This window comes from Python bivittatus, unplaced genomic scaffold, assembly GCF_059951505.1.
Source record: "Python bivittatus isolate LINGU-HERP-01145 unplaced genomic scaffold, Pbiv_v1 ctg000980_np1212, whole genome shotgun sequence".
Taxonomy (NCBI): domain Eukaryota; kingdom Metazoa; phylum Chordata; class Lepidosauria; order Squamata; family Pythonidae; genus Python; species Python bivittatus.
In genome coordinates, this window is record NW_028277125.1 from 53,740,631 (window position 1) to 53,764,760 (window position 24,130).

The 24,130-nt window shown below is 35.5% G+C and overlaps 1 protein-coding gene across 2 annotated transcripts in view; it reads left to right on the forward strand.

Moving 5' to 3' along the window:
• ATRNL1 (attractin like 1) overlaps positions 1 to 24,130 on the forward strand; it is a 578,187-nt gene that overhangs the window by 73,888 nt on the left and 480,169 nt on the right. For both annotated transcript variants that reach the window (XM_088131807.1, XM_088131808.1), the window contains exons 10-13: positions 1,955 to 2,109; positions 12,058 to 12,142; positions 13,901 to 14,109; positions 20,935 to 21,053. In XM_088131807.1, the coding sequence (XP_087987933.1) occupies positions 1,955 to 2,109; positions 12,058 to 12,142; positions 13,901 to 14,109; positions 20,935 to 21,053 (568 nt within the window). The remainder of the gene's footprint in view (positions 1 to 1,954; positions 2,110 to 12,057; positions 12,143 to 13,900; positions 14,110 to 20,934; positions 21,054 to 24,130) is intronic.

The following is a 24,130-nucleotide window of genomic DNA, read 5'->3' on the forward strand; positions in this document are numbered from 1 at the left end:
GCTAGGCATTCATGCACTGCTGTTAGTTTCTTTAGCCAGTAGGTGTGGATCATGTCCGGGCCAGGTGCTGTCCAGCTCTTCATATTCTTGGCCCGCTGTTAGATGTCTGCTACTGTGATAGTGACTGGTTCCTGTTCTGGGAAATTGCTGTGGTCTGTGTTCAGGTCCTGCAGCCACTTTACAGTGGTGTTATGTGTCTTCTCTTTCTCCCATATGTTCTTCCAGTACTGTTCAGTTTCTGTTGCTGGTGGCTGTGCTGTTACTCTGTTGTTGCACTGCAATTGGGAGTATACCTTGGATGGTTCTTTGGAGAACAGGGCATTTATCTTCTTGGCCTCTGCTTCTCTAGTGTATCTCCTTAGCCTGGCAGCCAGTTCTGTGAGCCTTTGTTTAGCAGTCTCTAGGGCTTTAGATGGAGTCAGGCCCATGCACTTTTTCAGTAGCCGAGTCTTATCCTTAATCTCCACACCATTCTGTAGTTCCACCAGCTGACTGACTTCTCTCTGAGTTGCCTTGATGTTAGCCTCCAATCTCATTTTCCAGAGTTTCCAGGTATATACTGCTGTTCTTCTTGATTGTGTAGCCAAGCATTTCCAGGATTACAGCAGCTATAGCATATACCAGTTCATTGGTTTGAGTTATGGTGGTAGTAGGGATTGTCTGGAGGGCTCTATTGGCATCTTCTAGCATACTATCCAATGGTACTTCTCCACTGAGCCTTGGTAATCAGTTTATCCATTATCTTATGCCTCATATCAGCTGCTGTGCTCTGTAATGGAGGGGTGGCAGTGACGTTCCAGCTTCAGGTGCTGGCTGCACATCCAGTTGTTCTTCCAGGTTTGCTTGAGTCTGGGTTGTAATGTGGAGTTGGTTTATCTCAAGTTGTGAGAGCAGCTTCCTCATCACTGTGTTGAAGCACTGGGTTGTTGTTTCTCAGTTAGTGTGGATGTAAGTCTTCTATCCATAGTTCCTTCATACATTTCATATATCACCTCTCATTAGGTCTGCTGTTGTAGTAGCATTCCATCAATTCCAAATTCTCTTGTCTCATCCATGTATGGTTTGTTCCAGTAGCCCACTTATCGTCAGATTGTCCTGGTTCCCCAACATCTGATGCAGACCTTGTTAATCTGGGCGACTTCCGGCATGATCCTGTTAGTTCGTGTCACTTTCATATTTGAGGTAGGTAGGTAAAGCATTAGGGGGTCTTTGCCCAAGGACCCCTACTTGTAAGGTAGGTACCAGCCAGGATTTGAACCCCGGTCTTCTGCGTCAAAGGCGGTGTTCTAACCACTATGCTATCCAGCCACCATACATACATACATACATACATACATACATACAAACAGATATAAATACCATCATCAGAAAGTGAGCTGTAAATATATTGTTGGTACTCTTACAGCTGGGGAACAGGGGATTAGTAATGATGCTCATTAATAGGTTTTGGAGTACTCATTATTTGAGACACAAGTAATAAAATAGCACATACAGAAGGTCCACTGCTGCTGAATTGTGGTTTTCAGGTCTTAAGCTACTTTACACATTCATTCAGGGGTGGTATCAGTAAAACTATCACAGGTCACACTCCAAATTGTTGTAAATGAATTCATATTTTTAAAAGTTGTTAGGAAACACTCCTTAAAATAAGAGGGGAAAATATTGGATTTGCAAAGAAAATATAATGTCAGCTAAATTATAGATTGTATTTCCACTTTAAAGCCTCCAGGGTAATAGGGAATTTTAAGAAAAGGATGAATAGTTACAGCTTGTTTCTTTCCTGACCTATTTCAGGACTATCCATAATATAATTCTTGAAATTTGTTTGTGTGAGGATTTAACATATGTGTTTGCTAGCATTATGGCTAAATAAATGTTTATGATTTTACAGTTATTCTACACATATCACCCTGACTCCCTTTCCTGCCTTACATATACTTCTTTTTTTCCATAGGACAATTTTAAAAGAGAGTGGTTTTGCAAGATATCTCCACTCCGCTGTTTTAATGAATGGAGCAATGTTAATTTTTGGTGGAAACACTCATAATGATACTTCATTGAGTAATGGTGCAAAGTGTTTTTCTGCTGATTTCCTGGCCTATGACATTGGTAAGTATAAGAATTAATGTCTGAAAGGTTGGAACTCCAAATTTAATATATAATATAATATATTATAATATAATAAACAAAATTCTGTTTCTGTACATATACAATATCCTGTTCTATAAAAGTACTTCATTGCATAATTATGAATCTTTATAGCCATTTTTTTTAATTCTAGGACAAATCACATTTTTATCATTGCAATCCTGAGTTTGATCAATAGATACAAGATTGTGATGCTTCTGACAGCAAATTTATTTATTTCAGTTTACAGTATTTAAGTTTCAAGAGTCTTGGTTTAGCTTATATTTATTTATTTAATGTTTTTACACTGACCAACTTCTAGAGACTCTGAGCAGTTCACAGATTAAAAAACACAGAGAACCATAGAATAATGCAATCATAAGAACAAAGAACAGAAGATGATAACAACCAAAGCAAACCCACATTGTTTAGAAGGAAGCTTCAATCACTTTCCCCAGAGGCCTGGGTGAACAGCTTTTTTTGCTTCCCCATTATACATCTATAATTCTTAATATAGTAATAATTTCCTAGGTTTTGGCATAAAGATCAAGAATACATTTAGATATTTAAATGAAGTTAATCTTTCTAATGCCACTTTAACAAATTTATGGATGTTAAACTAGAATAGGGTAAGAAGGGGATAAGCCCATGTTGCATTACTATCTCCTTATTGATTAACATCACTCAACACAGTGACGTTGACAATCAACTTTTAAAAATATTCTCCAGTATGTCTAGTTGTTGTGAAAAAAAAATGTTATACATGATTAGATCTCGAAACACTGAATATTCATAGAGGGAACCTGTAATGTTTTCGATATTTCATATGTTCTAGTTTAACAGTGTTATGATTTGATATGATTGAGTTGAAGAGTTATGGCAATGTGTGATAGAAATAAAACCTTTTCTGAAATTACTGATGCTAGAAAAGATTGAAACAACGTATATCAGTGTTTGTCTGAGGAACTTAATTCCAAAATGAATGGAAAACAAGTACAGTGGTACCTCGGGATACGAACGCCTCTACGAACAAACATTTCAGGTTACGACCAGCTTCGGCAGGAAAATTTTACCTCAGGTTACGAACTTGCCTCTAGTTACGAACCGGATCTGCGGCCATTTTCCCTGCTGCCACGCGGTTGCAGCTTCCTGTGGGCGAGGTCGGGGTAGCAAGGAGACGTTCGGTGAGGCTTGTGGTGTGTTTTGCGGTGTTTTGCAAAGGTTTTTGGTGTGCGTGTTAGCATGGCTCCAAAGAAAATGCAGAGCAGGCTTGGCGGGAGTCAGGCTCTGAAGAGAAAATTGCCTCGGGTTGCGACCAAATTCGGGCGGAGGGCAGAACGGATTAACTGGATTTACATTGAACCCTATGGGAAAATTTGCTTCGGGTTACGACCAACTCGGGATATATCCAGAGTCACGGAACGGATGAAGTTCGTATCCCGAGGTACCACTGTATATATCAGATAATAAATATTTTCTTCAATCTTCCCCACCCTATGCTGTTAAGACTCATAGGGCCCACAAAATGTGCTATAGATAATGAATACATTTATTGTTTCTTCTTTTAATGGCATGAATTATATTAGTTGTTAAATCAATTATTACAATTTTAATACAGAGTTCTAAATGATTTAATACAAGAAAAAGTACCAATAGCTTAAAGGCAGTAATTTTTATTTGTAGCATTAAATTAAAATGTGTAGGCTCTGTGATTGTCTTCAACAGATTATCTTTAATGGTTATATTTTCTTGCCATGTAATATAGAAATGGTAATCAACTATGTGCATGCACTGAGAACATCATGAATGTAAAACTAGAGACTGCATTAACTGATTGTTATTTTAAAACATAAAAAATTACAGTGTGCTTTGGTTCTAAATTGTAATGCTACATTATTTCTTTTTCCTAGATAATTAAAACACTTAACATATTATCTATAATTTTAGCAGTCTCATTTCCCATGCATTATTAATCTGATATAATATAAATGGAACAGATGTAATTTCTGTCTTATTTTAATATTTGTGTGAAGATTAATTACATGTGAGTTTAATCTTCTATGCTATTCCTGAAGCCTAGATTAAAAACACTTCCTTACAATATCTCTCTAACCTAAAATACCAAGCATAGAAAAGGAAATTTTCTATTTCTCTATGAGTGTATATCAAAAATAAACAGAGGCTATAATATCTTTTTAATTAAAAAAACCTCAAATAATTAAGAGAATATTAGACATCTTATATTTTTCCTAATAATGTAGATCCTTTATGGCCAATAGAGATTTTGAACATTGGCCTTACTGTGGAAGAATCTGTTCCACTCAGCTCATGCATCAATATTTCCCCAGGGAACTAGAAATGCAAGGATTTGAACCTAGGAACTTTCCAATGTTGAGCTTGTCCTTCAATACTACAGGTAGTCCACATTTAGTGACTGCCTTGTACAGCGACTGTTCACAGTTACAATGGTGATGAAAAAGTAACTTTGCGACCAGTCCTTGCATTTATGACCTTTACAGGTCTGTAAAGCAAAGGAAAGTTGAAGTAAGATCATAAGCACAGTCACAGTTTCACTTAGGGACTGTTTTGCTTAGTTGCTTGTCCCAATGTGGTCGCTAAAGGAGGACTACCTGTAGTGATGACCCTTCTTTCAGTATACCTGGGCTTTCTGTGACTTGAACCTCAAGCTTTTGAAACTAAATCAAAAGGTGGGGTGTTCAAGCTGAGAGGGCCTGAAAGATTTTTAGAGGCTAAATCCAAAATTCAGTGCCAAGCCTGGTAGTTAAACTAATTACATATATGTTTCAATAGTACTTCTGGTGTATACAAGACTTAACAGTAATTAGAATGATGTAGTTGGAAATAGTTAAGCTTTTTAAAAAGTTTAAGTAGAGGATACTTTGTTGAATTTATAAAAGCTTAACAGCTTATTAGAGGAGTTCTAAATGCTAAGGGACTGAACCACAGTATGTTCAGTGATGTATGAGACTTGACATGAGAGCCAAGGCTCAATATTGCAATATTAGTATCTCAATTAGTTATGAGTGATGCATTAATGCTCAGTAATGGTGTGTTTCAGGTTAAAGGTAATGCTTTAGGAAAAGTTTTTCAAACGTATCTTTTCATAGCAGTGATTCCTAATCTCTATTGGCTCATGTTTCACAAGCTGATGAAAAATGCCCACAAATGCAGACAAAATTTAGCAATATTTTATTGTACTGGAAAATAATAATAATAGTAATAATTTACAAAATATATATGTTGATTGACTCCCAGCAACTCTGGGCGGTTTACAGTTGTTAAAAACATTTTAAAACAAAGAACAATGCAAAAACATGAAAACAGTCCAAGAGAAAAGAACAACAATAGCAAAGAAAACAAACCTGGAGGGGAACAAAAAAGGAAGAAAGGGGCGTCAGTCATTGATTTTGATTTATTTTTATTTTTATTGATTTTCTTCACATAGCCTGAATATGAAAACAAAGAAAATGGTCTTTCTCTTGTTTTTTTAATGCAAAAATTAACACTTTCTAAAAAAAAAAAAATCCATTTATTCTCCATTTACTCATTTTATATATGTTCATTGTAAAGCATAATGGAATATGCAGGATTTGAATTTAAATTCACAAATAAGCAGGTTCTTAAAAATGGGTGGAAACTGTTGTGACCATAGCAATGCTACCTGATGCTAAATAATTCTACATAATTTAATATAAATGCAGTTACCCATATTAAGCTGAATGAAATAGATGTAGGATGGTTTTCTCTTTCTGGGAAAAAATGCTATTTTGTAATTAATGTCGTTTTCACTTGTAATTAAAATTCATTTTATTAATATCAAGCTAGATTTATCAGAGCTATTTGAGGACAAATTTGACATAAATATTGTAGTACTTTGTTTTAAGCAATAATGAAGATCAGTATTCAAAAGGAAAATAAAAAAAGGGGGAAAATATGAGATGGTTTTGATTTGATTGATTGATTGATTGATTATGTCCCATCAAATCATTATTGACTCTTAGCAACCACATGGATATATTTTTTTCTTCTGTAATGATCATGGCTTTTATTGGAAGAGACTAAATACAGGCATTTGAACAAATTATTGACATATGCTTTCCAAAATGTAAAGTAGCAGTTGCAAAAGATTAGTTTAGGCAGGGCCATTAACTGCTAATTTATGTAGCATTAGGAAAGCAGACCAAAATAGCAGAAGACCATAATTGTTTCATTCAGTTAGCAAAACTAAGCATTTCTTTTAAGAGTGCTTAAGAGACAATCTATTCTTAAATCTCAATGTGGTATAAAGATAATATGTTGCTTGCTATTTCAGACAGACCTAAGTTCATGTTTGGCTGAGAAAGGCAATTAAAAAAAAACCCGAATAAAAATTTTACTCAGATTTTGGAACCCATGTAGTTCCAAACTTTAAATCCATGGTGAATGATGCTGGCTGGCTGGCAACAAAACAAGTGATTTTTTTTTTAAATTTCCAGTGAAACCCAGCTGTCTAAATGTAGGTTCAGGGTGTTTCATTCTAATAATAGCATTTACAGTTATTTGTGTTTCTGAACAATTGAATATCCCTGAAGTTACTTTGGTCAATGAGGCTAGAGTCCACATACTAACACTTTTATATCTCAAATGCTTTTGTTATGAGATATTTAATTATATATGTTTGTCTTTAGACATAATTTATGTGCTTGCACTGTTTACTGTAAGCAAGGACAAATAAAAATGGTTGAATACATTACATATTATGTGGTGTACATTCTCCTTTGAAACAGTTGCACTTGATAATGAATGAATATATACTTCATAAAAAAATCTATTTATAGGATCTTTATACCAAACAAATGACTTTTTTAGCCCAGAAATTTGTTCAATGTTTAGCTGTTACTGAGAAGACTAAAGAAGATAAGAAAGCCTATTTGTAACATGATTCTTTTTCTTTCTATAGCCTATTGAAAAGACCTGCCAGTATGACAAATAACATGAGCAAAAAAGGAGTTATATCTAGAGGCTGCAAGGATTCCTTATCTTAAACTTGGCTTTTAATAATGATTTTTCTTCAGAACTAAAGCCCACTTTCCCAGAAAAAAAAAAATCAAATAAAGCTCCTGAATTGCTCCACCCTCGATCAAATTAAAATGAATGGCATACATGTCTTTTAGTTGCAGGGTTCTCTTCCACTGACCACTATACGTTAAGATCTTCCAATGCTTCTAGTAAGCAGTCTGAGACAATTGAATTATAAGAAGTTGAATTCAATTTATAAAATAATTGAGAAGCTGCTGAGATAAAATATTTCTTCCTTATATTGTTCACATGAAAAATGTGTTCCTGAAATAGAATTCACTTCATAATTATTCAGTCTTTTTTATTTTCCAGTCCATAATATCACTTTATTAAGATTCATGTAAACTAAATACTCATAATATGAGAAATACACATTTCTTGTTAGCGTCATTCTCCCCTTGTTCTGCCATTTGTGATCAGCATCCTTTCATTATTTTATTATTGTAACATTCATTTTATGTGCTTTTTTAAGGCTGTTCCTTCAAGTCAGTACCTTTCTTCCAAACATTCTTGATATTCCTCATTGCTGCTTAAATCACTAGCAGAAAAATAACGAACCATCAAGAATATCAGTCGTCCTGGCAGGTTTTTGGCACATATGAAGATTCTATGTGTATATTTTGAATCAGTCCATAACAGCTGAAAGATTAATGCATGTTTCTTATGAACACTTACTAACTATATGTAATCAGATGACTTTTTTAAAGAAAGCTGTTGAGAAATAATGCAGCTTCTACTTTCAGACTATTTCTCCCTGATAAAGTATTAGCAAGAACTGAAAACATTAAACTGAGAATGTTAAACAAGTAGATTCCATGCATGCCATGAATTAGGACTGTGAAAATTATTAGGAGCAGTACTTCATTTGCAACAGTGCTGTGGATGAAGTATTGTTTCCTGAAATGTCAAGGTGGTGATGTCCTCTTGCTGCAGCTCTAGTGATGTAAAGGAATGTAGAGATGAAATTGGTGAGGAGCTGTTGAACGAACTGTTAAAGGAGAAGGAACAGTAACTCAGTTTTGAGAAGTGGAAAGTGTTGATCAACCCAAACTTGACTTTGTCTAATATACAATAGGGCAGAGTGAAACAGCTCTTGAAGGGCTGACGTCATCTCTCTACCTCAAAGATGTAGACCAGATCAAGAAACAAGACACTGCAGGGATTCCAGGAATATTACTGTATGTTGTAGGCTACAATGACAGAATCTTGAAAACCTGTCAGACTTTCTTTCTGCCTCATCTTATACCAGACAAAATCAAGTCACACTATTTTGAGTTTCTTTCTCATGGTTTTCAGTTTTTCAGAACTGACTTTTTGTTTTTCCTCCCTCAGTATTTCACTCCTTCCTTCCCCAGGGTCTTTTTTTACATTCCTTTACAAGTGAAAATATGGATGTTCCAGTGAAAATGCACACATAGTGGCCTGACCATATATGCAAATAATCTCATTGCCATGAGTGAAATATTTCACTCATGGCAACGCTAAGAGTGAATCATCCTTTCAAATCATTTGCACAGCTTTATTTGAAATATTCATCCTCATTTACTTAGGATGATGTAAGACATGAAAGTACAATTCCAACTATTGCTAATAGAATCATTAGAGGGTCTTAGATATATTATATTAAAGGTTCAGGGTAAGTTTAAGCTGGATGGGGGCAAAAGGGATCTAAAACACCACTAACACGAGAAAGATTCAGCTACTGCTTTTTGATACTAGAAATGTAGCAGATAAGTGGTCACAGTGATATTTTCTGGTCCTCAAACAGACAAGTGATATATTATTTGCAAAGTTTGAGGCACATTGTATTCCACATGTACAGTATCTGTGCAGAGGAAACTCTTCTGTGAAAGCAAGGAATGACAGGCTAAATCCATAAATAAGCTGTTATCTTAGGGTGCAAGATTTTTTTATACTCTATAATGTAGATGATATGATAAAGAACAGAATTCTAGAAGTATAGCAGTGAACAATTGCAGAAGGACAGTTTGACTTTGGGTGTTGCAAAGTTTATAAGAGTTCGTGCAATGGCAAAACCTCAGATGCAAACCCTATAGGACAAAGGAGAAATGTATGTAGTTTGCAAACAGCATGTCCACAGCAACCAACTAGAATGTCAGTACAAAGTCAGTATGCATATACTTGAGTTGTACATAGGAGACATTTCAGAAAAAACAGTTCTATTTTCATAGCCCTAAAATGAAAACAGTAAACAGATTAAAACTGAATAAGAAGAGTTAAAGAGATGAAAAGTAATGCAATCCTTTTCACATGTCTTTACAGGATTAGAATATATATCAAATTTGGGTCACTTCGAAAGCAGATACTGCATCACAAATTAATGTGCTTAGGAAGGAGTTACAGTACAGCAAATATAGTGATAATCCATACAAAGTCCATACTGGCTCAGTATGACATAATGAGAAGTTGGTCTCAGTTCACAGACCTCAATATAGTTCAGTAGGATATGGAACATTTGCCATGAATGGGGATTTAAATATGAGCATCAGGTCATACTTTCTAGAAATATTGATTACATATTGATAAAAATATATTCATTCATGAAAAACATGATTAGAAAATGATAACACAATAGTCGGGATGAAAATTTGGATAATAAACTAAAGAAACATACTTACATTAAGTACAGCATTAAGTGCAGCATTATAATTGCAAGCAAATCACAATTGCCAGTCAGGCTGCTGGATAAATACTACCACTACTACACTAACAGAACCCCAAGAAAAATCAAACAAAAGACATGACTCAAAGAAAGGGAATCTATTGCTACTACAAACATGGCAAGAAGAAAAAGATGGCAAGAAGAAAAAGAAAAAGCCTGACATATCTCTTTGTCCAATTGTATCGTTACCAGGGACCCCAAATACAACATAGCCAAAAAACTTACAAAAATTTTGGACATCTCACAGAGTGGAGTGAATATTATATCAACTCCCCATTACACTGCCTCCAGAAAATCAAAGACCTAAAAATAGAAGATGAAATTATGTTTTCATTCAGTGTCATAGCACTCTTTATGTCAATAGATCCAGAACTAGTGAAATAATCCATGGCAGCAGTACTACACAACACATCCGCCTGAGCCAAATACACTAGCCAAATACACTAAGATTGAAATATCCAGAATCGTGGACCTCATCAACCTTTGCCTCACTACCTACTTTCAGTTTGGTGGACAAATGTACCAACAAATCAGAGAAGCATCCATGGGATCACCACTCTCAGGATTCGTAGCAGAGACTGTAATGCAGCGTCTAGAAACTATGGCACTCCCACAGATACAACCAAAAGTATGGATCCAGTATGTAGACAACACCTTCAACCTAATAAAAGGAACAACTAGAGAAGACACATGAAACAATTAACAATTTCTTCAAAGGAAAAAAATTCACACTGGAATAAGAAAACAACACATTACCCTTTCTGGATATCCTGATCAGCAGAAGAAATGATGCAAATTAGAAACACAAGTCTATTGAAAAATAACCCACACTAACCAAGTGCTCCATTACCAAAGAAATAATCCAACCTCCCACAAGAGAAGCTGTTTAAGAACATTATTCAAATGAGTACAAGCAATTGCAGAAACCCAGAACACCAAAAACAGAAAACAGACGGCTTATGCAACATCTTCCAATACAATGGATACTCACACAACTTTATTAAAAAGTTGACCACTCAACCCACTACAGCACAACCAACACAAGCTATGAAAAGGATAACACTACCATACATCAAAAACATATCAGAAACAACCAACAGACTATTACAACCACACAGCATCACTGTAGCACACAAACCAACTAAAGCCCTCCAAAACATTCTAAGTAAACCAAAAGACCCAGTAGCCCAAGAAGAAAAAACAAGAGTCATCTACAACATGCAGTGTAAGGACTGTAACAGCCACTGTTTAGGACAGACAGGCAGAAGACTAGCAGAGCGCATCCATGAACACCAACTAGCAGTCAGAAGACATGATGAAAACTCCTTAATCTCACAACACAAGGACAAACTCAACCATAGCTTCAACTGGGAAACTCTGAGCATCCTAGACCAAGCTAAATCCAAAAATGCTAGGGAATTCCTGAAAGCTTGGTATTCAGACAAATCAGCCATCAGTAGACACATAGAGATAAACCACATTTACACACCATTTTAAAAAGACAATAAAAACGCTAAGAAGGAAACAAAAAGACCAGAACACATCCTCTCCAGCAGCCAACATCCAAATAAGCAGGGATTAATACCAGACAAACAAACAGAAAGCAATACCCTAATCAAGAACTACCAAGGAGAAAACCTTACCCTGACCAACACTGGCAGAGCAAGCTACTGTATATAAACAGGGAGCAAACCCCACACTCGCTAGCATTGATGATGATACCTAGTCAGGTAATGAAATGTCTGCAAGTAACTGAGCTCAGAGAGCACCAAAGATTCTGCATATTTTATTGCAGATCGTACATCTGCAATAAGATGATAATGTTAATCTATTTTAGAAGGTTGACTGGATTACAATGAATTGAAATTACACTGAGTTCAATACATTCAAGTACTGAATGTATAGTATTTAAATTAGTTAAAAGTTGTGTACAGATATATCAGTTGTTATTTTAAAATGCTGGGATATATTTTCTTGAAGCTTATGAACAGGAAATTGTAACCATATTTTTTACATTATTATTTTCGGATGAAAATTCTTTGTGAACTTTATTTTCATTGTGATGTGAGAGATTTGGGTTATTCTATAATTGTTACAGTTTCTACTAATACTGATTTATATTCTTTTGAAGTTCAATAACAGCAAATTACATTCTCTTCCCTTATTAGCTTGTGATGAGTGGAAAGTTCTTCCAAAACCAAGCCTTCATCGGGATGTGAACAGATTTGGTCATTCTGCAATTGTCAGCAATGGGTAAATATACATCTCTTACACTGTCAAAAGAAAACACCTCTAATGGCTGTTTCAGGATACAAAATTCATGAATAATATGAATTATTGTCTGACTAATATGTAAGCCAATATTATGTTCCATTTAAATTAGAACTTGTAAAACAGGAATATTTTCACTATTATAATTTACTTATTTAAATTTAAATACCAGCTCATCTGACCAACTCCTGGCAGTTTATAACAAATAAAATATAATGACTAAAATGCCATATAAAACGAAATGTATAAATAAGACTGAAATTAAAGTTTAAGATTAAAATCCCAGTATTGCATAAATCATAGGCAAAATCACAATTATCCTCCCCCAGAACAATTCCGTTTTGGACCAAGATCATCCCGTAAAAGTAACATTTTTGGGCCTCAGTCCCATTCACCTTTTGAAAATGGGTTGCTTTTCTTGGGGTAAGCATCTCAGAGAGGTCAAGTCTCAGAGGAGGTGGTTCTGAAGTTTTCTAGGTGCCAAGCCATAAGGATCAACTCCAACACTTTGAATTGCACTCTGAAACTTATTAGACTGCCACATTCTGAAACAATTGCAGTTTCTGAGTGGAATCTTAAAAGGCGTGTAGAGTATATTGAAGTGGTCCAGATGAGTATTGTTGAAGGCTTGAGTTGCCATAGTAGTTTCCAGTGTAATCTTGATCCATTCATTGTCTATTGTCTGATCTGAAGACAAATGAGAAGGGGAATCCTTGTCTGCCTTTTTTATCTCCACATAGAGTTCTCCTCTGATCGATTTACTTTTTTTATTATTGGTATTACTGTGTTCTGTGTAACTTACTGGATTGGTTTTATATTCATGGAAAAGCGGTTTCGAGCCATTGCTTTGACTTACGTTTTCAAATGCTTATATAAATGCTAAGATCAACATTTAGTTTTAAGATTGTTCACTTGTGCATCATATATTTTATGATATGCAAAAGTTGTGAACACAGTGAAAAATCATTACATGGATTTTCTGTGTTCTTCTATTTAAACAGGCAGCCAAACCTGTGAAGTTTTAAATTAAAACTAATTTAAATAGACATAGTTAATATCAAGTTGCCTAAAGGGAAAATGGAGACAATCTTGATTAAAACTATGCTCATGATAATGTTGTTTTGTATATATGGAATAACCTAGTGAATTATACAGATCTGAATGAATTTCTTTTCATTAGAAAGCTAAAAAAGTACTTACATGAATTCATACTTAATTCTGTCAGGATCTGCCTGGATCATATAGTTAGGTATATTATACTTTTTCCTTTCTATGAGTTTAGCCAAGAGTGAACAAGTTTGGGGACCTTCATTATTTGGATCTTTTTTTCAACTGCTCATGTTTGCAGTGCCAGTAATGTAATGATATTACTGGAGGAAACAGTGCTACCTTTTTTTCAGTCCATTTCTTCCATGTTTTGATTGGAAAGTTTAACTTTTATGGATGTGTAAAGTTGATTGTAGTCTTTTCATCTGTTTTATTTAGTTTCCTTCTGAAAATTGGCAGAATTTATTTAGCAGCTAGTTGCTCAGTTTCAGCAGAATGAGCTTAATGGGTTCAAGGGGCTGCAAAAATGGACTTATTAGCCATAGGCTGCCTACCTCTGGTTAGGACAAGTAATGCTAAAAATATACAGGTGCACCCACATACACTTTTAAAAGGGGGGTGTAAATAAGGCAGGTTCATGGCTTTGATATCTGTTCTTGTAGAAACACAATATTACTTTGTTTTATTTAATAGGTCCATGTATATATTTGGAGGCTTTTCAAGCATTTTGTTGAATGACATCCTTGTATACAAACCTCCCAATTGTGAAGCATTCAGAGATGAAGATCTTTGTAAAATGGCTGGGCCAGGGTTAAGGTGCTTATGGAACAAAAATCACTGCGTGTCATGGGAACCTAGACATGATACTAACATTCTTAGGGCAAAATGTCCCAGAAAAATAGGTAAGTAAATTGTCCTGTAATATTGATAATACATATTAAACTGAATGCATGAATGCAATGAGTGCATTGCCCTGGCCTATTCTGCCATGAAAATGCATTTAGCAGTACAGGTGTCTGTGCAAATGCAAGCTACCTAAATCAAAGCCCCAACTATACAGAGCAAGTTTTATATATGCAGGCTTTTTCACACTCCAGTCAGCACATTTATAAGACAGACTTATCATTCTGCTTCCTTTATGTACATGCTTGGTGTAACATTTGTAAAAATACTTACAGAATCTTTCAAGGATGTTATAAAGGCTTTTGTTTATTCCCCTATGAAAGATATCAAACAGCTATCTTAAAATTAACAGTGATAGCACTGTTTACCTCTAAGTGCCACATTAACTCATGGGATTATATTAGCATACTGTACATCTCTTCATTTTCTTCAGTAGGTTCTTGAGAAATAAGTTTTTCTTAAACTGAAATTCACTTGTTTAAATATGAAGATGTGTGACTAGAATTGGTGAAATAAACCTTTTCTTCCTACCTACCTGATGCGGTATGTTGCATCTCAGATACACCTAAGGTTTGAAGAACACTCTGGAACAAAAGAGAGTGAGTTAGGTAACTCCAATATAAAAGAGAAATGGGAAATTTGTTACTGTTGTGTGACATTATATGTTTTGGAAATCTTCAAAGAAAAAGTAATGATCATTTTATTATTTAGAGTTGACTGCACATTCTAAGCAGAAAGAATGGATGTAGTTCATCTATTTTGACAACTGATGTAAACATGTGTGATAATTTACTATGCTGTTTTTTTCTTCTATTTCAAAAGTTATTCAATGGTGCAACTTTAAATTATTAAAACATGATTATTCCGTGGTGCAACTTCAAATTATTAAGATCTTTTCTGAAAATAATGGATAATAAATATAACAAAAGATGAAAGAAACAGTATAAGATGTTGAGATGACATATTACTAATGCTTTATTAGTGCAGGAGAACATAGAAGGTTGAGAAAAAGGATCTTTAGTTTTAGAAGATATTACAAATAATAGAGAAAGTAACGAAGACATGATGCTAGACTAAAAGGTGAAATGATGTGAATAACCTTTGAAAAGTAGTCAAGGAAGGAAGGAATGTAAAAACCACTTAAAAAGGCCAATACAGCTTTCGTGATAACAGGCTGAAAAGGATGTGCAAAGAAATCAGGATGCTTTAAATGAGTTCCAAATACAGGAATCTTAAAATATAAGGAATAGAAGGAACCTTACAGATGAACTAGTCGAACCTCATGCCTAGTGCAGGAATCAACTACTACCATGTCCTCAATAGATAGCCACCTCCAGTCTCTGCTTAAACATGTCCCAGGTGAGAGAGTCCACCAACTCCTGTAGTCTGTTCCATTGTACAGCTCTTACTTTTGGGAAATTTTTCATGATGTCCAGCCTAGCTCTGTTTTCTTTTAACTGAAATCCATTGTTTCTTGTCCTGGTTCTGGAACCTGTGAACAATTCTGCCCTGTTTTCCAGAAAACAGCCCTTCAGATACTAGAAGACACCAATCACATCTCCTTCTCTTCTCTTCTCTTCTCTTCTCTTCTCTTCTCTTCTCTTCTCTTCTCTTCTCTTCTCTTCTCTTCTCTTCTCTTCTCTTCTCTTCCCCTTCCCCTTCCCCTTCCCCTTCCCCTTCCCCTTCCCCTTCCCCTTCCCCTTCCCCTTCCCCTTCCCCTTCCCCTTCCCCACATACCCAATGTCTCCTACCAAGTTTTTTTTTTTAAAGACTATTTACCATCTTGATTGCATTCATTCTCCCCCATTTATTCAATGTCTTACCTAAAATACACAGCAAAAAACAGGATATAATATTAGAGGTACATTATCTGACCAACACAAAATTAAGAAATGTGACTTCCTTTGGTCTTGACACTATACTTCTATTGATGTAGCCTGGGATTCCATGTGCTTTTTTTTTTTTTGGTAACTGCATCAGACTGATGCGTCATCTTCAGCTAGAAATCCACCAAGACACCCAGATACCTTCCTTATGCCCTGCTCCCAGCATGGTCCTCCATTCTATACCCATATCTTGGATTTTTTTCTACCTAAATGTAGGACTTTTCATTTGACCCTGTTGAAATTCACTTTACCATTGCCCATTATTCTAGTTTGTCACTATCCTCCTGAATCGTGTTACTTGCATCTAAGCAGTTTGCTATTTTTACATCTTTGTGAGAACTGTACATTTTCCACCCTCTTTATGTCAGCTTTTTTGCTTATATCCATTTTGAACAGAATCAAGGCAGGGTTATTTTGAGTTTCTTTCCCCTTTCCCAGAACTAAATTGTCATTTCTCCTCCTTAATGGCTTCTCCATGCCTTCATCAAGGCTATTTCCATATTCCGGTGCATCAGATGACCAATCCCAAGAAAATAATGCACAGTAGAAGGGAACAGGCTGAAACAGGCAGCTGCTAATTAGGGAAATAAATGAAAGTATTTCTTAAAGATTAGGGTGTTACTAATCTACATATTGGTAAACTTGGTGAGGAGTAAAAATTTCAAGATCCCAGCTCTGCCTATAGCATGTTCTTGAGTGCTCTCAGATCAAAGGTAAGGATCTCCTGTGCTTCTGGGGAAAGGCATAATTGTCAGAGACTTTGTCAGTGATATGAATAAAATTCATTTCTGACTGCAAGATGTAATGAATTGGCCTGCCTGACCTAGGCTTGCAGAGTGAAAGGTATTCAAATAGGTGGTCAGTGAGTGAATTGTCAATCATGGAATTGTGATTCCAGCAAACTCCTTCCAGGTTCCCTTTTATCAAATACAATAAAGTTAGGCTAAGATAACTTTCTTTCATAACACTTTTACCATTTTCAAGGTTGTATTTGCTGTGTCATTTGTACCCATGCGTCTCAGTAGAAAGGGATATTTATTCGTGGACTTAAAGAATCTTTTTTCCAACACATTCTGAATGTGTGCCACAGGAAGACAGCAGTCTCTTGACAGACTGGAAAGCAGATTACTGTTTTGGTTCTCTAGTAGGAAGTCTCCTGTTATTACCATCTATCATTTCTTTCCCTACTCTGTAGAATCCATCTCTTTGCAGATCCTAGTAGAGTTCTCTATCTTATTATTGAGGCTTGTAGAAGCTCTTCTTTATGCAGGGGTCCAGAAACTTTACCAGCAATGAAACCTTGGAATCTATTCTGAAGCCCCAGAGAATAAGATCTCTTCTTGATGGGCTTAGGGCATGTCATTTTATCTTTCCATCTCCTCTATTTCTTCTGTCTTCTAAGATGCTTCTTGGTACTAATCCGTCCACAGGCACTTTCTGTGCCTGATTCATCTTCCCTATAACTGAGGAATAGAAAACTTTGCCTCTAGCTCCTTCACTTCCTCCAAGAGGGCAGTCAACCTATACTTGAACCATATGTAGCATTCTTACTATGTTCAGGAAAAAAACAAACAGGTGTATCTAGTATAGGTCACAAGAGCAGTTTCCTCTGTCTCTGTCTTCTCTGATGAATAACAAGTGTCTCTCCTTTGACTTCTCCAAAGCTCCTGTTAGCTTCCTCTGTTGCTTCTTCAGTGAGCCCTGTCTTAGAGAAACTGGCTTCCTTATATATACCCTGTAGCTGCCTCAACTAAATCAGTAGCAAGTAGTGCTTCAGCCACACACAGTAGGCAACAAGCAACACTGTGTGCAATCAGCAATATGGAAACCATCAGCAGCAGTCAAGAATCAAGTAGTAGCAATCAGGAGTAAATAGAATGCATGATTAAAGCAGGAAGTAAAGACAGTTGCTTTTAAATATATTTTTGATTAATGCAAATGTTTTTTTTCCTACAACTATTTTTTGTTGTTTCATGGCTTGCCATATAGTTTTCTTTGGCAAACAGTTGAACTGATTGTTTCCATTTCAGCTTGGACAGTACTAGAGATAAATTAAATGTCTTGATGAATTCTTTAGGACACATTTTAAAATTTATTTTACATTGAGGACTCTTGGTAAGTCAAAGAGATATGTTTTTAAATATTTGTAGTCCTTGCAACTAGATGTCCTATTATTTTGAGTCAATCTTGAGGATGTAGATAGGGTGTGTGAAGACTTTAAGGCTACCACCTGCATGGCTTGCTACTGTGGCTGATTAAATTACCAAGACAGAACAGGCCCCAAGGTTAAAAGAGTTATTCATTGTTTCCTTGTGGTATGGATTTGTTTCTTCTTGCTAAAGGGGGCAGAAATTATACCTCCCCTGAAAAAACCTGCACCTGACCTGAATATTCTGTAGTTATGGAACAGTATCAAATATTTTGCTTTCGAGAAAGGAGATTGGGAAAAGGTGGATCCCATGGGGATGATGCTGATTATCTGTATACTTTTCAAGAGGTGTTTGGTCAGGATGTTATTGAAACACTTTGGTAGAAGACTTACACCAAAAAATGGATGGGGGAGTGTGGTCCTGCTAATTCTTTCGGACTCCTTGGCAGCTTTCATTATCATCACATTTCTAATAAATTAATAAATAAATTATTATTAATAATTTATTATTATTATTATGGATGGTCACACCATCAGCCAGGTGTTTAGACTGAATTTGGCATTTTTGTCCACCTGTTGAATCCTTCTGAAGGACCTGGGATAGGCAATTGTTGTTTAATAATATTAAAGGTATTGCCACAGGATGTAAGCTGTTCCAAGTAAAGCTGCCTTTTGCAATTGACTGATGATGATTTTGTCAATGCTGATGGTCTTCAAGTGGTGCTCCAGATGTTTTGGATTTGTATCCAAGGTGGCTATTACCATTGGTACTGTCTTTGCTTTTGTTTGTCACAGTCGTTCTATTTATATTTTTATTTGCAGGTCTATATTTTGTGATTTTCTCCAGTTCTTTCTCTGCTATTCTGCTGCCTCCAGGTATTGCAGTGTCCACTACCCAGACTTTTTTGTCTTTCTTATCAACGGTTGTTAAGTCTGGGATGTTATATGGCAGGTACTTGTTTGCTTGAATTCTAAAGTCTGAGAGCACTTTAGCTTCTTCATTTTCTAGTACTTTGTCTGGATGTGCTCTTTGTTAGTCCTCCTATCAAAAAAGATGGTAGTGAAGTATTGATTTTCAACACATAGGTCACTGTCTTATGTGACTGTCTATACGATTCCATCTTGTCTGCATGAAATGTCTTGGAAAGGTTGTCCACAGTTTTACCAATAAGTTCTAAGTGATCTGTACTGTTGTATGTTGTCTAAGTCTGGTACTGGGCTAGTATACCACTCTCTAATAATTTAAAGATGTGTCAAGGTTATGTCAACTTTTTGTGAGAAGTTAATAAAATGAGTAGAACAGAGCACAGTAGATTCCCCTTCAAATGGATGAATCCACTGATGTTTCAAGTTTAGAAATCAAGCATGTGTTTGTGCTTGTGTAGAATTATCTGTTGAGGAAGATATGCTTATTTACAATCCTCTTCCTCCCAGAACCAGGGAAGCAGAAATATTTACTTTGATTATGAGGGAATATGAAACCCCTTGGTATTTGTGTTGCAGTATATATATACACTGATGGAGTGGCAGCTGTAGTTGGAATAAGGTCAGGTGCTGTGGCCCACATAAAAGAACAGATCCACATATTAAGCATAACCACTGCTGTCTTCATTGTCATGCACCTGCCACAGGAAACACATGCCACAAGAACTCAAGGTTGTATTCAAAAGTTAAAACTGTGAGTTTTATAAAAGCAAAACCATTCATCCTCAGGATATTTACTGTTCTGTGTGAAGAAATCGGGAGCCTGCATAACTGATGCAAAGGGAAATGAGATGGCTATCTCATGAAAAAATGTTGGCATGGTTCTATGGATTGTAAGAAAAAATGCATTTTTATTGGAACATTATTCTGAACTGGCACAGAAATTAAGTGACAATTTTGAATACAGAAGGTGGCATCCATAGCTGATATAGTTATCTGAATGGCATTCATGTGTCACTGCGAGGTACAAAAATAACTAGATTCACACTTCAGAATATAATGGATGCAGTTCAAAAATCTTGCCTGCTTTCCAAATTTCAGCAATTTTTTATTGACAGATTTCTTTAGTGAAAGTGTTAAATCTTGATGATATAATGCCTGTCTGATTTCTATGACACAATTAGCGAATGTTTTTCCTTCCAAAAAAAAGTATTTGATTGGGTTCAGAATCCTTTAGTTGCACCTATTATTACCATTAAAGGAGAAATAATGATTTAAAAATCATTTTGTATTATTTATTGTGAAGATATAATAATATACTAAGATAAAGAGACACAGTAAGATGATGCCAGGCTCCTTCTTTACTTTGTATGTGCTTTGAATTGAATACATATCCAATAAATAAGAACATACAAACAGTCCAATATTAAAGAAAGTATAATTTGATCACAGAAAAGACCAGATCTTATTTTTTCAGATTTAAAAATGTATTTTGTAGATAGTTGCTAAAATTTGTTGTGACATTTTGTTAAATTAATGAATGAAGCAATGAAAACATTATACATTTTTGTTCACACTGTACAGAAATTAGAATTTTTAAAATTTTGTTCCAGGAATGATTGTTTGGTTGGCCTAAAACTAGAAAGGCATCCAGTAGAATATATTCATGACTGAGTTTAAATGAAAGATAACCTGTATTATTTGCTTCTTATTAAAGAATGTTAATCTTAGACTAAAAGTTGCATTTACAATTAATAGTACAAAAATACTGTTTATAGCAACAGTTGAAAATGTGCAAATTAAAAAGCATGACATTCTCAGTCTCTCATGTTGATGTTTTGCTATGCTTTTCATTTGTCTGATAGCCGCAGCAGATGACAGATGTTATAAATATGCAGACTGTGCCAGTTGCACTGCTAATACAAATGGCTGTCAGTGGTGTGATGATAAGAAGTGCATTTCTGCAAACAGTAACTGCAGCATGGTGAGTGTTGATTACTACATTGTGGTTTTGTTAATGGTTCTGCTTTGTAATCATTAGCTTGCTCTTTGGTGCCATCAAATGTAAATGTCATATTAAAATCAGAAGTTTGATGCTAATACTGAATTAACATCATGCATTAATTGCAAATGTATTTAATATAATTGAAAAGAGAAATAATGAAACTTGTACAGCAGCTTATTTTCCCATTCTCCTTGCCAATAAAGCAAAACACTTAAGCTTGAAATAACTAACTTAATAACCTAACATACTCTGAAGCATTCTTCTTATCTAACCATTTGGGAATTAGGAATTATCATCATGCAAAGGCCTTTTGGCTGTTTCCCCCCTTCTTCATAAGCTATCTCCAAACTTGCAGGATTAGTGCAGATAACAAAGGTGTGCATATCAAATAATCAAAATACATTTCTCAGAATAAAATAGAAGTTCATATCCTCTTTAGTTTATCAGAAAATATTGTTCACAACTGACATATTCAAAATGTTTTTCAAATTAATTCATTTCAAACATCACATTTACAGGTAAAGAGAACCACTGAAATAATAGAATTGCAGGGCTGAACGGGACGTTGGAGGTCTTCTAGTCCAACCCATTTTTTTTTGTATTGTGGCAACCAAACCCAGACACAATATTTCAGGCTCAGTCTGACCAGTCCTGCATAGAGCAGAACTGTCACTTGTGATTTTGACATCCTATCTCTGCTGATGCAGCCCAAGATTTCATTAGCTTACTGTGGCACACACTGCTGGCTCATGCTTAATCTGTGGTGTGCCAAGACACCCATATCTTTCTCAAAACTACTATTGCTGAGTCAAGTACCACCTATCTTGTACCTGAACATCTGATATTTCATACTTCAGTGTAGAACCCTAAATTTCTCACCAGCATTGTTTTCTGAGCCTGTTTTTTGAGATGTGGGCAATCCCTCTGAGCTTGGCATTATCTGCAAATCTGATGCACATTCTTTTTATCCTTCTTTTATCCTTTATTCTTTTTATGACTTCTTGTTTAAGTCATTTATAAAAAATGTTGATGAGCTTAGAACAGAACCCTGAGGCACCCTGCTTGTAGGGTAACTCTCTCCTTGTAGACTTAGATCCATTAAGGACCATGTGTTGGGTACAGTTGTTCAACCAACTGTAAATCTAACTGGTACTGGGACCATCCATCCCTCATTGTTCTACTTTATCCAAAAGGAGACTATAGTCAATTTTATCAAAACCAGTCTAGGTACATTACATCCTAGACTAAGTTACTTTGTCCAAAAAAAAAAAAAAGCAGTAAGATTTTTCTGGCACCACCCATGCTGGCTTCTAGTAATCACCTTCTTTCTTTCTGAGTGCAAACCCATTGCTTGATGATCCTTTCTAGGATTTTCCCAGGTATTGATGACAAATTAATTGGTCCATAGTTTCCTGGACTGAACTTTTTCCCTTTTTTTAAAAAAGATTAGAACAATAGCTCTTTTTCAATTTTCTGATACTTCCCTTATACTCCAGGAGTTTTCAGAGTTTACAGTCAGTGATTCTTACATCACATCTTACAGTTCCTTTAGCACCCTGAGATGTAATTTATCCAGTTCAGGAGATGTGAATTCATTCAGAGCAGCTAGGTATTCTCTGACCATCCCATTGCCTATTTTGACCTGCATTTTTCTTCTGCCCCCCATGGTACACCTTCTGATACATTGGATTACTCATTCCTTTTGTGAAAAGGCAGAAGTAAAGTAGGAATCAACCAGTTTAGCAGTTTGTTGTGCACCCCATTTGGCATCTTCTCCAACCAGAAGATTTTCTATTTCCTTAACTTCTTGTTCCTCAGATACCCAAGAACCCTTTTGTGTTATTTTTTAGTATTCTTGCAAGCCTTAACTCATTCTGAGCTTTAGTCTTCCTGATCCCATCCTTACAGATTCAGACTATTTCCTGATATTCTGCTTTTATTATATGGTCCTCTTTCCATTTTTTAAACTAATCCTTTTTTTATCTCAACTTATCAGAGAGCTCTTTATACAACCACCTCAGTCTCTCATCAGATGTTTCCTGATTTTTTTTTTTTTTAATTTCAGGGTATTGTGTTTGGGCCATAATCATCTCATTTTTCAAAATTTCCCAATGCTCCTGAATTGTTTTTTTTTCCTTCAGGATGTCTATCCTACTTTCATTTAGCCCCATAGAGTACAGTTGGTCTTATTCTGAGGTAAATGTATAAAGCTACAGGGCCATAGTCTCGTTTTTATGCCTGCAGTGTGGAATGTAGAAGAAGTTATAGTATGAATTGGATATTCTTCTTGATGTTGCTGGTCTTTATCTCCTAGGTTTTCCCACTGTTATCCATGCAGCCTGAAGCTATTACAAATTGGTTCAGCATTATCTGGAGGGCCTTAGACTGTCCCACTGTTAATATAAATGAACACATAAACAAAGTAAAAGATTTATGAAGATACATTGCAGAGTAATGTTAGGAAAAATGTGGAGCATTTGAGCAGTTTGATAATGCAACTAGCTAGTTAGGAGATAGTGAACTCTCCTTTGTTGGGAGTGTTCAAGGAGAGGCCAGACATCCATCTATTGGCAATGTTTTGACTCTGCATTATATTGGATATTGAACCTGAAGGCCTAAATAGCACAATTTAATATAACTCTAGGATTGCAAAAGTATTTTGCAAAAAGTATAAAAATATTTAATTTTGAAGATTAACAATAGCGTCTTAATTGACACATTTGGGAGCTGCATATTCTGTTTGGGTTGATAGCCTGATTACTAAATATTCAGGATTAATTTTACAATAATAGTGTATATTCTCACAATAGTGTTGCTCTTATTAATATTATTGCCTTTTGTTTTTATATGATTTTTTCCATATTTTAGAGGCATATAACATTGTTTTTAAGAAAACATGGGGAATATTTTTCTGCTGTTTAGTTTCCTGAATTTAGTAAGAGAATATACTTCAACCGCCCTCCCCCCAGACACCTCTAACCACCCTGATATATGTTCCCTTGAGGGAAAAACATGAAGATGCTTATCAACAGTGATGGACTTTACTTATGTGTTAT